This window comes from Dendronephthya gigantea, unplaced genomic scaffold (genome assembly GCF_004324835.1).
Source record: "Dendronephthya gigantea isolate DGI-Jeju-01 unplaced genomic scaffold, DenGig_1.0 000144F, whole genome shotgun sequence".
NCBI lineage: Eukaryota > Metazoa > Cnidaria > Anthozoa > Malacalcyonacea > Nephtheidae > Dendronephthya > Dendronephthya gigantea.
This window is the reverse complement of record NW_021163154.1, coordinates 362,052-376,985: the sequence shown is the minus strand read 5'-3', so window position 1 is coordinate 376,985 and position 14,934 is coordinate 362,052. Positions and strand designations below refer to the sequence as shown.

The window sequence follows — 14,934 nt, the reverse complement described above, 5'->3', positions numbered from 1 at the left end:
ACAGAAGAAGAGAGGTAACTGCTTGATTAACCGGATAATCGCACTGAATCGTCCCGTGGAATGGCCTGCCAGCTTACCAGATCTTAATCCCCTTGATTTTTTCTTTGAGGATATCTTAAGAAGAAAGTTTTCATAACGCCACGAGAAAATCTCGATGAACTTGGACGACGAATCCGTGAAGATACATATAGATGTATTTAGACAAGGTCGAGAAATGATACGCCGTGCATTTTTTGACATGGTTAGACGTGCGCAAGTTTGCACAGTAAAGAAATGGAGGACACGTTGAAGATTAAGAGCAATTCATTACTTGTAAATTGTAAAATTTACCTCCTTTTACAATTCAGATGTTAAATTACTATTTTTATGTAAAAGTGTAATTTAGCTACCAGTACATATGAGATTTTAAATGTTCTTTGCTTGAAATGCTCTAATATTATTAATTCAATGCAAATTATGCAAATTTATGCGTTTATAACAAAGCAGGAACAGCACCAGCGGAGAAACACAAATGAAACAAATGTCGACCTTTTCATACATGAAAGAAAATGAAGAATAGCGTTTAGCAACTCTGTGTGTAAGCCACGTTTAGCTGGGCAAGCAAGAAGGTTGCCACTGCTTTGAAAAATTTACTATTTTGGATTTTTTTTATATTTTCTATATTTCAAGTACTGAAATAATCCACACATATAAAATATTAAGTTTCATAAACAGATTTGTGGAATTCAGAGCACTTTAAAAATTTTCTATCTTTTTTTTATACACACTGTATAACGACAAATTTATTTAAATACCGTTAAGACAATCAGCATGTTGCAATTGCATTGTTTCATAAAACACACGTGCTTGACAAATACAGTGGTGCATGTGATAACATTTGCTAAAATCGAAGTTTACGGTTCTTGATGTGTGCAGTTTGCTTAATATAGCATATTAAGATAAATATGACGTCACCCATGTTAGTTGACATCTTAACGAATTCCTACACTTATCAGGTGATTTGGTTTTGGCCCATGACCATTCTCGTTGAAAGCGACACCTTTGTAGTCTGCACGTGAGACAACAGATGTACGAAAATATGCAGATGATTTGTCACCACACCAGTTATTGCAGTCTTTGTAGCAGTTATTTGTATATCCTGAGAAAAAAAGACCCTTAGTGATTAATGCGTCACAGATGAGCATTTGATATTTGTATTCCGTCGTGGCCACACCATCTTCATTTGCTGTCCATAAGCCATAGATACTTGCATTCTTGTCATAATTACCAAAAAATGTGATAGGTGAACCATCATCTTTGGAAAAAGCTGCCTTCTGTTTGGATTTTTCATCAACAAACATCACCTCAGTAAACTGAATAAAAGTTGTTAATTGCTAAGAATTGGTTGAAAAATATAGTGGATATAATAAATTATTACTCCGGCGTTTGTGACAGAACATTGTAGATTCTGGTCCCATTTTAATAATATCGCTTAGCTTCTATTTCGCCGTTTAAAAAGATGTGGTCGTGTATGGGTGCGTTGACACGTCGCAGTTTGCACAGGATTGAAGATTTAATATGAACGCGAATACCAAAGTATAAGGCAAAGTGAACGTAACATGCGGTTTATTACATATTTAAACAATAATTGAACTTCTATACTTTTTAAAGTACGATGTGCTTCTGAATGTCGCGTTCGAACATTTAGATTTTAGGTTCGCAAAACATCTAAATGAGTATGAACATTGTCTATGTAAGGAATCTTCAAGCTTTATATTGAAGACTGGCAAGCGTCTTGTTAGAATTTTAAAATGCCTTTTAATTAGTTTTATTCGTAACCTTGAGTTCTAAAATATTCTTTGGAAATTTATAATCAAAAGCTTTGTTCCTCAGGTAAGTTATCTAAAGTTGCTGCACTGCAATAATTCATTTCTATAACTCAGGATTTGCCACTAAATATTCACGTGATGATAAATGGGAGGGAATTTGCCCCACCAATAGACCACTTGCCTTTTTTAATAACTTCATCTTTAACCAGGATACCCACGTCACCGAAGTGTTTTTCAGTGGGGTCCTGCATCTATTAGTTACATGATTTCAAAAGGAAACATGCATTATTTACAGCAACACATATATAGCTACAACACAATACAATACAATACTGAACGATACCATCCCATACTATGCCAAACAATACAATACTGTAACAACGCAATACAATATAATACTATATGATGCAATACAATGAGGGGATTGGATTATGATGTGGAAGAAAAGTATTGAGTAGAGAATGGTATAATGGAAAGGAATGAAGAAGGAAAGTTTATAGCCAAATGCCAAATGGTATATTCGATCAACGTCTTTTCAAGAGGTTCTTAAAGTTAGGTAATGAAATACTGTTTTTTAGTTCATGTTCTAGGTTATTAAAATCTATTGAAGCTTGATAGGTTGGTCGTTGTTTTCCTTTGTTCGTCCTTGCTCGTGGAATGTGTAGATCTCTGCGTCGTCTTGTGCAGTGACTATGTATATCTTCGTTCTTCGCTAAGTCGAAATCAAAGTCAATTAGGCCGTGCATGCATTTGTAGATAAACGTGCATCGGTGGTTATGTCTTCTTGTCGCCAGCGTTGACCATTGAAGTTCTCGTAACGCGTTGGTTGAAGAATATCGCGGATGTTTGTTTAAGATGATCTTGGCAGCCTTGTTCTCCAGCACTTGCAGCGAGTTCATCAATACAGCATTGTTCTTGTCACCCCAGATCACGTCACCGTAGTCGAATAATGGAAGCACTAGCGATGTGTATAGTACACAACGTGTGTTCAAATCTAAATATTCCTTTATCCTTCGCAATACCCCGAGTCTTTGGTTAATTTTGGTAATCAAATTGTCAATATGATCATACCAAGTTAAATCGCTGCTTAGAGTAACACCAAGATAATTAAATGATGTTGTCTGCAATACTTTCTTATTTTGAATGTTGATGTCTACGGTGGAAACCAAGGATGATTGTCTTTTGTTGGCGAAGATCATAAATTTAGTTTTCTCGTAGTTCAATGTTAGAAGGTTGTTATTAAGCCATTGTGACAGTGAAATCAGATCCATGTTAATTTTATCTTGTATTTTAATTTCTGTTCTAGCAGAGTAGTAAATTAAAGTATCATCAGCATACAGAATTGATTTGCAGTGTTTCAAACATCGGGGCAAGTCATTGATGTATATAAGAAAGAGAAGAGGTCCTAGGATACTTCCCTGAGGCACGCCTACGGTTACTGGTTTAGGAGTTGACGCAACGTTGTTGATGGATGTAACGGCTGATCGTGATGATAAATAAGATGTAAACCACTTTGTAACGGGTGCGGAAAATCCAATGTTCATTAATTTCGCAGTTAGAAGGGTATGATCCACTGTGTCGAAGGCTTTACGTAAATCAATGAAAACCGCACCGGTAATTAATTTGTTGTCCATATTGAGTAGAATTTCCTCCGTGACCCGCGTTAAAGCAACATTTGTAGACAAATATGGACGAAAACCAAACTGCTCAGAGGTAATAAGTTTGTGTTCACGTAAATACTTGTAGACTTGTCTGTGAACAATGCGTTCCATAATTTTGCTTAAGATGGGTAAAATAGTGATAGGTCTATAGTTGGTAGGTGCTGTTGGGTCGTTGGATTTGAAGAGAGGAATAATTTTTCCTCTTTTCCAAATATCTGGGAATGTTTGTGAAAGAAGCGAGGCATTAAAAATCTTCGTTAAACTGGAAGCAATGGTGGAAGCTGAATCTTTTAACAGCTTAGCACTGATGTGATCGAGACCGGTTGCTTTGTTGGTTCTCAACGACGAAAGTTCACGGAAGACAAATGATTCGTCGCAGCCCGCTTTGCATGACGGTAGGAGTCGTCACTTTGCAATCGAACGACATGGCGACTGTAATGAGCGAACGATTATTATTTGATGAGATATTTACCAATATTCAGTGCTTCTTGTTTACAATCGATGAGTTATTTAATCCTAAAATAAACATAGATGTCTCAAACGAAGCGGAGGTAAATTTTTGAGCGAAATCGGTCCATTCTAAACGAGGAAAAAGGAGTTCGAGTGAGGCATCAACAAGACGTTCTTCGCATATTTATGCCTTGAAATATCTCATTCTCCAAAGAAAAACAGGTGAGTTCACCAAATAACCGGCGATCACCCAAGAATTTTTACTTACGAATAAGCTTTGACATTTTCCCTTTCCCGATTTTGTATTTTGCGCCCTGCTTTCTAATTCGTATTGCTTTTTAAACTCCGTGAAAATGACCATGCTTGGCAAAATATTTGACCGATTTCGCCTTTAAATTGTTCAAACACAGACTAAATGTTTTGGCGGGAAATTTGCAATGTTTAAATACTTAATTACTTTTTTGCCGATGTTGAAAACTACGAACAAAAACTACAAATAAGTGCTGTTTGACCTAGGCAAACTTTTCGAAAATTATATAAATAAAAAGAATATAGTATTTTGAAACAATAATGGAGGATGAACCAACCACTTCAGAAGGGAACAACACAGAAAAACCACTGAAAAGGTGGACAAAGAACTTAGAGTTCCTTCCTGAATTTAAATTTGAACTTTTAAAAAAGCACTTAGGAACTGAGTTAAGTGTGGAAAATAACTCAGGTGGAGCTTACAAACACAAGAAATTGGGATATGGATTGTTCAAGGAAAAATATGTCAAAAATGTAGAAGTAAAAGCAAATGTATTTAAAGACCAGTTATGCTGTTTTCTAATCAAAGCAAGTGTGAATGCTGCTATGAAAAAAAATGTCTACACTGTGTATGTTCATCTGAATCAGGACACTGGGGAAATTTTATACGGTAACTGCACATGCAAGGCTGGCAAAGGGGGGCAATGTAAACACATTGTAGCCCTAATGTTTCAAGTAATTGAATACAAGCAATTAGACTTGTCTGAAATTCCAAATGATCTTACATGCACACAAATGCTGCAACAATGGCATGTTCCTCGCAAGGATGAGTGTGATGAAGCAGTCCTCTATGAGGATATAAAATTTGTTAAAACATCATACGAGAAAGACACAAATAGCATAAAGCACAAAACATACAACTCAAGTTCCACCACCAATCCTACACCACACTTTGCTCGAGAAATTCAACCAGATGATATTAAAAAACTTTCTACTGCACTTAATAAGTCACAACCAAGCTACCTTAGTAAATTGTTGGAATCCAATAATTTTCAGCCACACCTATATGAAGAATCACATAGCAACCTTCCATCTAAAAAACGGTGTATTGAAATGAAACAAGATGCATGTATAATTTACAATACAAAGGTTCGGGATGAAGTATTACAACATCTACCCCAAGGGAATATAACACACAAGGAAATTCTCGAAATAGAACAAAATACCAGGGATCAGTCATCCAGTGAACAGTGGTTTAAAGAAAGGGAAAATAGGGTAACAGCCTCAAACTTTGGGGCTATAATAAAAAGAAGAAAATCAATTTATCCAAAATCCATTTTGACAAAAATAACAAAATCAACCCAACATGCAAATGCTCCTGCACCATACAAGTGGGGGAAAGATAAGAAAGAAAATGCTGTAAAAGCCTACCATAACTTTCAACATCGGCAGGGAATGAGTGTTAGTGTGTGCTTTAAGTGCGGATTTGTAGTCAATTCTTCTTTCCCTTGGATGGGAGCAAGTCCCGACTTTCTTGTTTCTGATACAAGTGAGACAAATAACCTTGGCGTTGATGAGGTCAAATGCCCTTACTCAAAAAGAGACATGACCATCAATGAGGCTTGTCAAGACAAATCATTTTTTCTTCAAGAAAATAAGGGAGAGATCAGGCTAAAACACAACCATAATTACTATTATCAAATTCAAGGCAGCATGGCAATACTCCATGTAAAGTGGTGTGATTTTGTAGTATTTACAAATAAGGACCTTCATGTTGAACGAATCTATTTTGATAACAATGCTTGGGACAAAAAAATGTTACCTGAGCTAAGCAGCTTTTATTTTGAATACTTATCTGATACTTCACAACTTATAAATGAACAATAATTTTTTTCTTTAAATATCATTGGAAACTTTCCAACAATTTACTGTAATGGTACATGTTAGTTACTAATATAAAACAAAATTTGTGGCAAAAATCATGGCTCAGCAATTACAGGAGGCAAGAACAGTGTTAGATATGAACAAATAGTCCAAATTTTTTCAGGATCATCTGACAAAGTGATTGGAATGACCTGATTTAAAATTCTGTAGTTTTTTATTCGTCCAATTGCCCTTTCTACGTGAACGCGAACTGAAGCAATTTTTCTTGTCATCTTTTCTTCGTCAACAGATAGTTGGGGCTTTCCATCAAGAAATGGGGGGATGTTTATTTCTACACCAGTGGGTAGGTCTGACTCTATGTCAAAACCTCGATCTGCCATTAAACTGTCTCCTGGCTCCAATAGTTTAAGGATGCCACAATCATTTGTTATATTTTTATCACTTGTTCTTCCTGAATACAGACTTGAAACAAAACTAGGGTAGCCACTGGGGGAAATACCTAGTAAACTCTTTGCCGTGTTGTGATTTTTATAGCTAGAGAATGTTATCGATTGACTTCTGCAGGATGAAGGCCTTTCTATAAAAAACTCGGTGCAATCTATGATAACCCTGGTTTTTGGGAAGGCTGTTTTGAAGCAATTTGGCATGTTGTCATCAACAAACTGGCGACTTGGCCAAATAGGTAGAGCCCGAAGGCGCTGTTGTAGGAATGACAGCCAGGTTTTCCAAATACGGGAAATATGACTTTCACATAAACCAAACCTGTGGGCAATATCCCGTAGCAATAATCCACATCTTAACCGTGACAATACTAAAAACAATTCCTGTTCAGGAGATAGAGATCGTTCTTTGCCACACTTGGCTTGACCTTCTGATAATATAGGTGCAGTGTTTGACCCATGATAAATAAGGTGGTTGCATGCGGGAGACAGGTAATCAAAAAATGCTTTAAAAATTGTGTAGTTAGGAAACCCAGTATAAAATCGAAAATCAATGTCACTACCAATAAACCTTTCAATTCGAAATAAACACTGTCCCCATTTTTTTTACATCCTCGTCATATTTCTTTTGCAAGGTTACACTATGCGCTTGTAGGGCTTTGACATTTTCCTGTAAGTGTTTTATTTTGTTTTGTTTTGAGCTTCTATATCCATGCATCTTTCTTCAGGTAACATTTGCTCCTGAACTGAGGTTTTACTAGGAGATACATGCTCCTTGTCTTGTGCTGTTTCAAACACTCTGACAGTAGGAATTTTCCTTGACTTTGTAGCAGTTTGTAGCATGAAAATGGTGCGGGGGATGTTGTCACTATATGTTTTTTTGCCACCTGGGAAATGAGCTGAACACACCTTTTGACTAGGAAGAGGGTTAAGTAATCCTCTTGTTCTCAAAAATTTGTTCTATTTTTTGTTAACATCTTTATCTTTTGGAATTTTGTGAAAAGAGAGCTCAGGATTTTTATAACTATTATTACTGCATCCTGGCACACAACAGTATGTTTTCCATTGGCGTACTTTGCTTTCATTGTTCCCTTCTGAAGTGGTTGGTTCATCCTCCATTATTGTTTCAAAATACTATATTCTTTTTATATTTATATAATTTTTGAAAAGTTTGCCTAGGTCAAACAGCACTTATTTGTAGTTTTTGTTCGTAGTTTTCAACATCGGCAAAAAAGTAATTAAGTATTCAAACATTGCAAATTTCCCGCCAAAACATTTAGTCTGTGTTTGAACAATATAGACCAATTGCGAAACTTAGTGACCGCGCCTTCGTGCAACATGGAAACGAGGCTTATTATGCAAAAAACAATATTTGTATTTTTGCAGTACAAAGCTATTCGCCGAGTTATATGCCGTTTTTCGCCTTTGTTATACATATTTTTCGATACCTTTCAGCTTGGTTTCATCGTTGTTATCATAGTTTTCAGGTTAGTAAGTTTTGCCTTTCAATAGAGGCGTTTTTGTGGTGTTTTCATTAATCTTTTCGGCTGCTTTCGTCGGGGAAGTATGGAAAAGGCCGACACAAACTCAGGTAAAAATTTAGTTTTTCCAAACTATTTCGTCTCAAGTTTTGAAAATGTATTTCATTTTTCTCCCTCTTATTTGTGCAAAATTTGGCGATATATATTTGGTGCAAAATCTATGTTTTTTATGTCAAAAATTATTGAAAAGTGACAGTCAGATTATATAATTTTCAAACCTGATGACTGAAATGGCTTCATTTATCCAAATTTCTTCACAAATATCACTGTATTTTTTTTTCTTTATACCACAGAAATACTGTTAAAATGGTCAAAAGTAACTGACTGAAATGTTTTTGTTTATTTTCGTTTTAATAAAGTACAGACGATGCATAGCTTGCATGCCGGCCTGAAGGTCGAATTTTATAAAAGTCGAATTCGAATGCATCTGAGTTTGCATCTGAATTCTGCATTTTTGTTAGTACAAAACACTATTCTTTCTATCTACTACCATGCAATAGATGTTTAATAAGGGTAAACCAGGAATACTTGAAAAGGAAAGGATTCCGTTCACCATCGTAAACGGAAAAACACTTGCGAACTCCGGTTTAAATATTTTTCGCTTTCGGCTTTGCCATCATGTAAAGGTGTATCTTAAAAAACGCTGCAGCTCGCATTGTGGCTACCTTTATAGTATGTTATTGCGGGAAAAGGAATATTCAAATGGCAATTCAAAATAGACAATGATATTATGTCTTGGTTATAAGTATTTTACTATCCATGTCATGCATGCATGTGTGCCAAGTGGAAGAGTTGTTTTGCTTTTCAGTCGGCATCACGTCACATGTACTGTAGTTTACATACACAGGGAAAATAAACATAAAACTCCGTTGCTTATTTTATCTGTTATAGTTTTTGTCAACAGATTTCTACTATTTTTTTTGCTGAGCTGTAAAATTGCTGTCAAATTACATCTTATCGATCGATAAAATTGGTATAAAAAAATTTTAGATGAGAAAGGTGAACATAGTGTTTTGTTCGATCGTGACTTTTCAATAATTTTTGACATAAAAAACATAGATTTTGCACCAAATATATATCGCCAAATTTTGCACAAATAAGAGGGAGAAAAATGAAATACATTTTCAAAACTTGAGACGAAATAGTTTGGAAAAACTAAATTTTTACCTGAGTTTGTGTCGGCCTTTTCCATACTTCCCCGACGAAAGCAGCCGAAAAGATTAATGAAAACACCACAAAAACGCCTCAATTGAAAGGCAAAACTTCCTAACCTGAAAACTATGATAACAACGATGAAACCAAGCTGAAAGGAATCGAAAAATATGTAAAACAAAGGCGAAAAACGGCATATAACTGGGCGAATAGCTTTGTTCTGCAAAAAATACAAATATTGTTTTTTGCATAATAAGCCTCGTTTCCATGTTGAGCGAAGGCGCGGTTACTAAGTTTCGCAATTGATCTATAAAGGCGAAATCGGTCAAATATTTTTCCAAGCATGGTCATTTTCACGGAGTTTAAAAAGCAATACGAATTAGAAAGCAGGGCGCAAAATACAAAATCGGGAAAGGGAAAATGTCAAAGCTTATTCGTAAGTAAAAATTCTTGGGTGATCGCCGGTTATTTGGTGAACTCACATGTTTTTCTTTGGAGAATGAGATATTTCAAGGCATAAATATGCGAAGAACGTCTTGTTAATGCCTCACTCGAACTCCTTTTTCCTCGTTTAGAATGGACCGATTTCGCTCAAAAATTTACCTCCGCTTCGTTTGAGACCTCTATGTTTATTTTAAGATAAAATAACTCATCGATTGTAAACAAGAAGCACTGAATATTGGTAAATATCTCATCAAATAATAATCGTTCGCTCATTACAGTCGCCATGTCGTTCCATTGCAAAGTGACGACTCCTACCGTCATGCAAAGCGGGCTGCGCTAAAAGGCAAGTGGTCTGTTATGTTATCTGCCCCTCAGTTTGTCCCCCTCGGAATATAATTTCTTAGTTGTAGTTTATAGTTTGCGCGATATTTACGATTTTATAATAAAATCGTAATGTAAACCGTGTATCGAGGATGTACTGTAACAGGGCTTGAGTTCCGCGAGTGTTTTAGTTTTAATCAAAACAAAACTGCCCTTATAAAAATATTAATTACTTAATTTTATAAAACCTCTCCTGCATGTGAATTTAAAAGGTTTGTGTCCATATATATTTGTTGCTGCAATAAAACATTTGAAATAAACAAAAACTTTAACTCTGTGCAACTTTCACGTTTGAATTAAATGATTTAATATTTACCGGTATGTTGTTACAGTCTGCTCGATATCCCAGTTCAGGTGTTGTGGTGAGTTCAGTCTTTGTATTGACATAACTGTCTGTTGTATAACACATTGTCCATCCACCACCAAATGACGTCATATCACACTTCACTTCGAATGGCTTGCCTTGGCCATCTCCATCTGGGTCAATAAAATATTTTCCGTCTGTGTATCCAGCATTTTTATTCTTGAAATCCAGACAACTAGAGGCTGAAAAGTGAAAAAACTGTTGGTTTCATAATAGTAAAATTGGATCTCAGAATGACTTAAAAATAATCCTGGTCGATTTTGGATCCGCCAGAATGACTTAATTTGCTTTGTGTTAACCCCAGCTAATTCGACTGGAAATATCGCCATGCAACGTTTTGAGAATATTAAAATCTACCACTCAATGAGATATTGAAATGCTAAGGGAGTTTAGAATAAAGGCGTTAATTTAATATTTCACTATTAATAAAGATTCTTTCTTTCTACGCAACAGGATTACTTTAATATGATATACCTTTGTGAGTGATGTAGCAGTCGTTATATACCTGTAAAAATACCTCATGTTAATTAAAAATAATCGTTAGGGGCTGATCGATCGAAAAACTATAGTTTAGTTAAGACTCAGGTACAACTGACCTAACTCCCCAGTCCCACGTATTCTTGATAGGTTGGATCTTTGTCTGTACCGAGAGTTTTGGCAAAAACGTCAAGGCAGATTATATTTCGTGCGAAGCGAAATTTTGTGAAGACAGGGGTGGATCCAGCACTAGTGCACTATATTGCATGACACAAGAAAACTGCTGAGAATAGCAATTTTGTTTTGTAATGCAAATTAGTGCACTAGTGCTGGATCCACCCCTGTGTGAAGAAGTACATTTCTCCACATAAATAAATGATAAGCCTTCTCTTCCTCACAATTGCATGTTTAGGCTAATCTCAATCATAAGATTTTTACAGCCAATTTCAAGATTTTACAAGGGAGTTGGACCAGCACAAGAAGAATATTATGAGTAACATGGCCTCCTAATTATCGAGATGCTGGCTCGACATTTTGTTTTCTACGAAATGCGAGGCCAATAATGGTTCAAAACCCGAACACATCAGTAACAAACGATAAGCTAAATGCTACTTTACCTTCTGTGACTCATCAAAATAGATATAATCGTAAAAACTATTCTCTTGCAACTGTTTCGACGTATTATGGATCACATCGCGTAACATCTCACAGAGACTAGCCTCAGCTTGTGGTGACCTTTCCTTGTAGTTCAGAGATCTACAACATGGTTCTTTTACGCACGATGATATGCATTCAGCCTTGCTCGAAACGTTTTTCTTCTTCAGACTTGAACTGTCGAGTCGGAAACCTGTTAGGCGTGAATCATCGAAATTGATTTTAATATAATATATTGTATTGGATTCTTCTTTATATAGCTCGTTCAACTTCCCTCCATTAGAACAGGAAGGGAATCCTCCATTAATGACAGTCCTGTTAATAGTATCACCATGTATTACAAAAAAGGGAATAAATATAGGCTGTTTTTAATCAGACGGAATTTCGCGCGCGGACCGGAATTTTTCTTTGTTCTTCGTAATTTAGTTTTGCATGAAAGCGCATAAGCAATGACAAAGTCTGTTCCGCGCGCATAATTCCCCCTAGTGTAAAACAGGCCCAAAAGCCCCAAATAGTTTACTTTTATGCAGTAGTTAATTTTTAATGACAAACAGGAAACAACACCGCTGTTTCTTTCAATAATATAAAATACAATGTCGTTCAGCAGCCAATAGTCAGGTTTTACACGAACTCAGTAGCGAACCCGCGGAGCGATATTTGGGGGGGGGGCATATTCATATATTCGTGATACGTGGGATTAATTTCTTTTCAAATCTATTGTCTTTAAAGTCTGTTAACTTATACATATGGCCACTGCACTGCACGAACTATTTTTCATTGTAACCTAAATCTGCGAGAGCTATTACCGGAATATCTCAATTCGTAGGACTAATAATATTGACGGAAACAATTACCTTTGTCAATTTGGCCGGGCAATCTGCATGAGTCGTGCTAGTTTTTTCTAACAGAAAACTGGATATTGAATATTTTAGGCTGTTGTTGGACGATATTAATTTAAACACACATGTGATTTCAAGATTGTAGTAAAAAAACATATAGTATGGCATGCAATATTGTTAATTTTGGTCAGGAAGGAAAAGAATCTCATAAGCTAGTTTGCATTTCCATTATTTTATCCTTTGCGTTACCTGATATTTGTGCTGTGTGAGGCTGGAAAGTTGGTGGGACAAAATCTTTTTTCTTCTGAAAAATATGAATAAAAATTATTAGGGATATTCGATCAGCTATACATAATAGAGCGAAAATAATTCACGATATGGATAAATCGTGGTGTAAAAAAGGCGCAGACAAGAAAATAAATTTACACGGATACCCTATACTCCTCGTGTAAGTGACCTTAATCGCTCTAATTTAGCAGTCTAAGGCTTAATTCTACCAAAGACGAATTTGGGCCGTGCCTGTCCGGTTCTTCCGTTCACACGGCAAAAACGATAAATTAGTCTTGAGCGGTTCTATACGTGTTCACACAAGAAAGCTGGACTAATTCCTACGTGACATTCGTTCAGTCCCGCGTGAACGCAACGCTATAAGGTATCTAAAAAGCTTAGTTATTTTCAAGCTATTGTATAGAGACATGTTAAATTTCCCTGGTTTCATTATTTATCGGTTTGCTAACGCTTTACCCGCAACAGTGAAAATTATTGCGGGCATGCACAATGATTAACAAACGAGGGGTGCACATGTGTTGTTTGATTTAATATCATATAAACAGAACACCGTATGGATTTTTGACATTATACATAGAACAAATTCATTTAAAAGGCCATACACCATGTAGTTATACCAACTAGAAGACGTATAAACGAGCTTTGAAAAGATCTGTTCTTCCATTTTCTCACCTTTTTGACTTTGTAAAGATGGTTATATTCTGGGTTGCGTGTGCCAGATGTGTCAGTAAGCGTCGAATTATTGAGTTCACAAAGACCTTTCAGCTTTCCAGAAATTTTGAAATTCACAGACACGCATGATTCATTGTCAAAGCAATATATGACATATTCCACCTCATTTCCTGCCTGCTTTTTGTCGATGACATGATTTTCCAAGTACCTTTGTTCAATTTTTTGGAAGAAAGCCTGACTTAAATTTAGGCATTCTCCTAACTGAGGTAATTTTGAAATGAAAAGTAGCGCAAAAATGACCACTAAGAAAGCCATTGAATTTCAGGATGCACCTCTGGGAACACGTCGTTGCTTTTAAGACGCCAAGTTCAGCCGAGCACCAGATGCTGATTGTGTTTATAAGCTAGAAACAAAAACAGAAGCCATATATGGTCAAAATCTTGCAATACAGGACACTGGCTTCTTTCTATTAACATAAATAATTATTCAAACAAAGGAATATTTGCAAAATAGCTTGAAAAGGACGTTAATAATTTATCTTTACTAGGTTGTTTTGACTCTATCAATTGGACTGCGTCACGAAAGCCTTCAGCTAAGAAGCCATATATGGTCAAAATCTTGCAGACAGGACACTGGCTTCTTTGACAAGTCCATTAACATGAATAATTATTTAAGCAAATGATTATTTGCAAAATGGCTTTAAAAGGACTCTAATAATTTCTCTTTAGGTTGTTTTGACTCTATCAATTGGACTGCGTCACGAAAGCAGTCAGCTAAGAAGCTATACGTGGTCAAAATCTTGCAGAACAGGACACTGCCTTCTGTGAAAACATAAAGTCTATTAACATGAATAATTATTCAAACAAAGGAATATTTTGAAATAATTTTAAAAGGAGTTTAAAAGGATTATTTCTCTTTGGGTTGTTTTGACTCTATCAATTGGATTGCGTCAGTGACTGATTCGTGACCAATTTTATACATTTTAAAAAGAACTTTACCCAAATAAATCGCACGACACACCACACTTTTTTGCAAAGCAAAGCTTAAGCAGTCCCGCTGACGCTATAAATAAATGCTCAATATTCAACATTTCTGCACAATGCTAACAAAATGTAAATATTTAACACTGTTGCCAGAGACGTGTCGATAATTAAAGCCCAATATAGTGCTTTTAGTAAAAGCCATTTAAACAACAGCATTGAGAGACCATAATGCACGCTTGCAGCTCAATCTTGTCGAAAAGTCAGCGAATTGCTTATACTTGAAAAGTAAACTAATTGTTCCTCAGTTCTTAGCAATTGAAAATTTTATGTTATATTTTAAAGCAATAGATATTTTTAAATGGTTTTGTCGCGATATGTGACTTGTAGATGTACGAAAATATACATGGACCTTTTGACGATCGCTGTCTATTTGTTGGTCTCGTTCACAGGTTTTTGGGTACAATTCGCCTAAATACTTTTGATTAAGTCGTTGTTTCTTGCTAAGCAACATCTAAAATAACATGAATAGAGGATTGCATTTTTGATTTAGGAAACAAATTTGGTCGTTGTTCTGTAATTTCTTATATTACATATGCACTCGAGAGAATGTTGTGTACCCAGGCGCTCTAATAGTAAATCATGTAACATTG

At 35.8% G+C, this 14,934-nt stretch overlaps 1 protein-coding gene across 1 annotated transcript; it reads right to left on the bottom strand.

Annotated features, from left to right (window-relative positions):
• Nucleotides 1-971: 971 nt before the first annotated feature.
• LOC114536767 lies at nt 972-10,468 on the bottom strand. The gene is made up of 2 exons (XM_028558120.1): nt 10,324-10,468; nt 972-1,352 (listed from the first exon to the last, which is right to left on the bottom strand). The coding sequence occupies exons 1-2, from the start codon at nt 10,441-10,443 to the stop codon at nt 972-974; spliced, it is 501 nt and encodes a 166-aa protein (XP_028413921.1). The 5' UTR covers nt 10,444-10,468.
• Between the last annotated feature and the right edge of the window lie 4,466 nt (nt 10,469-14,934).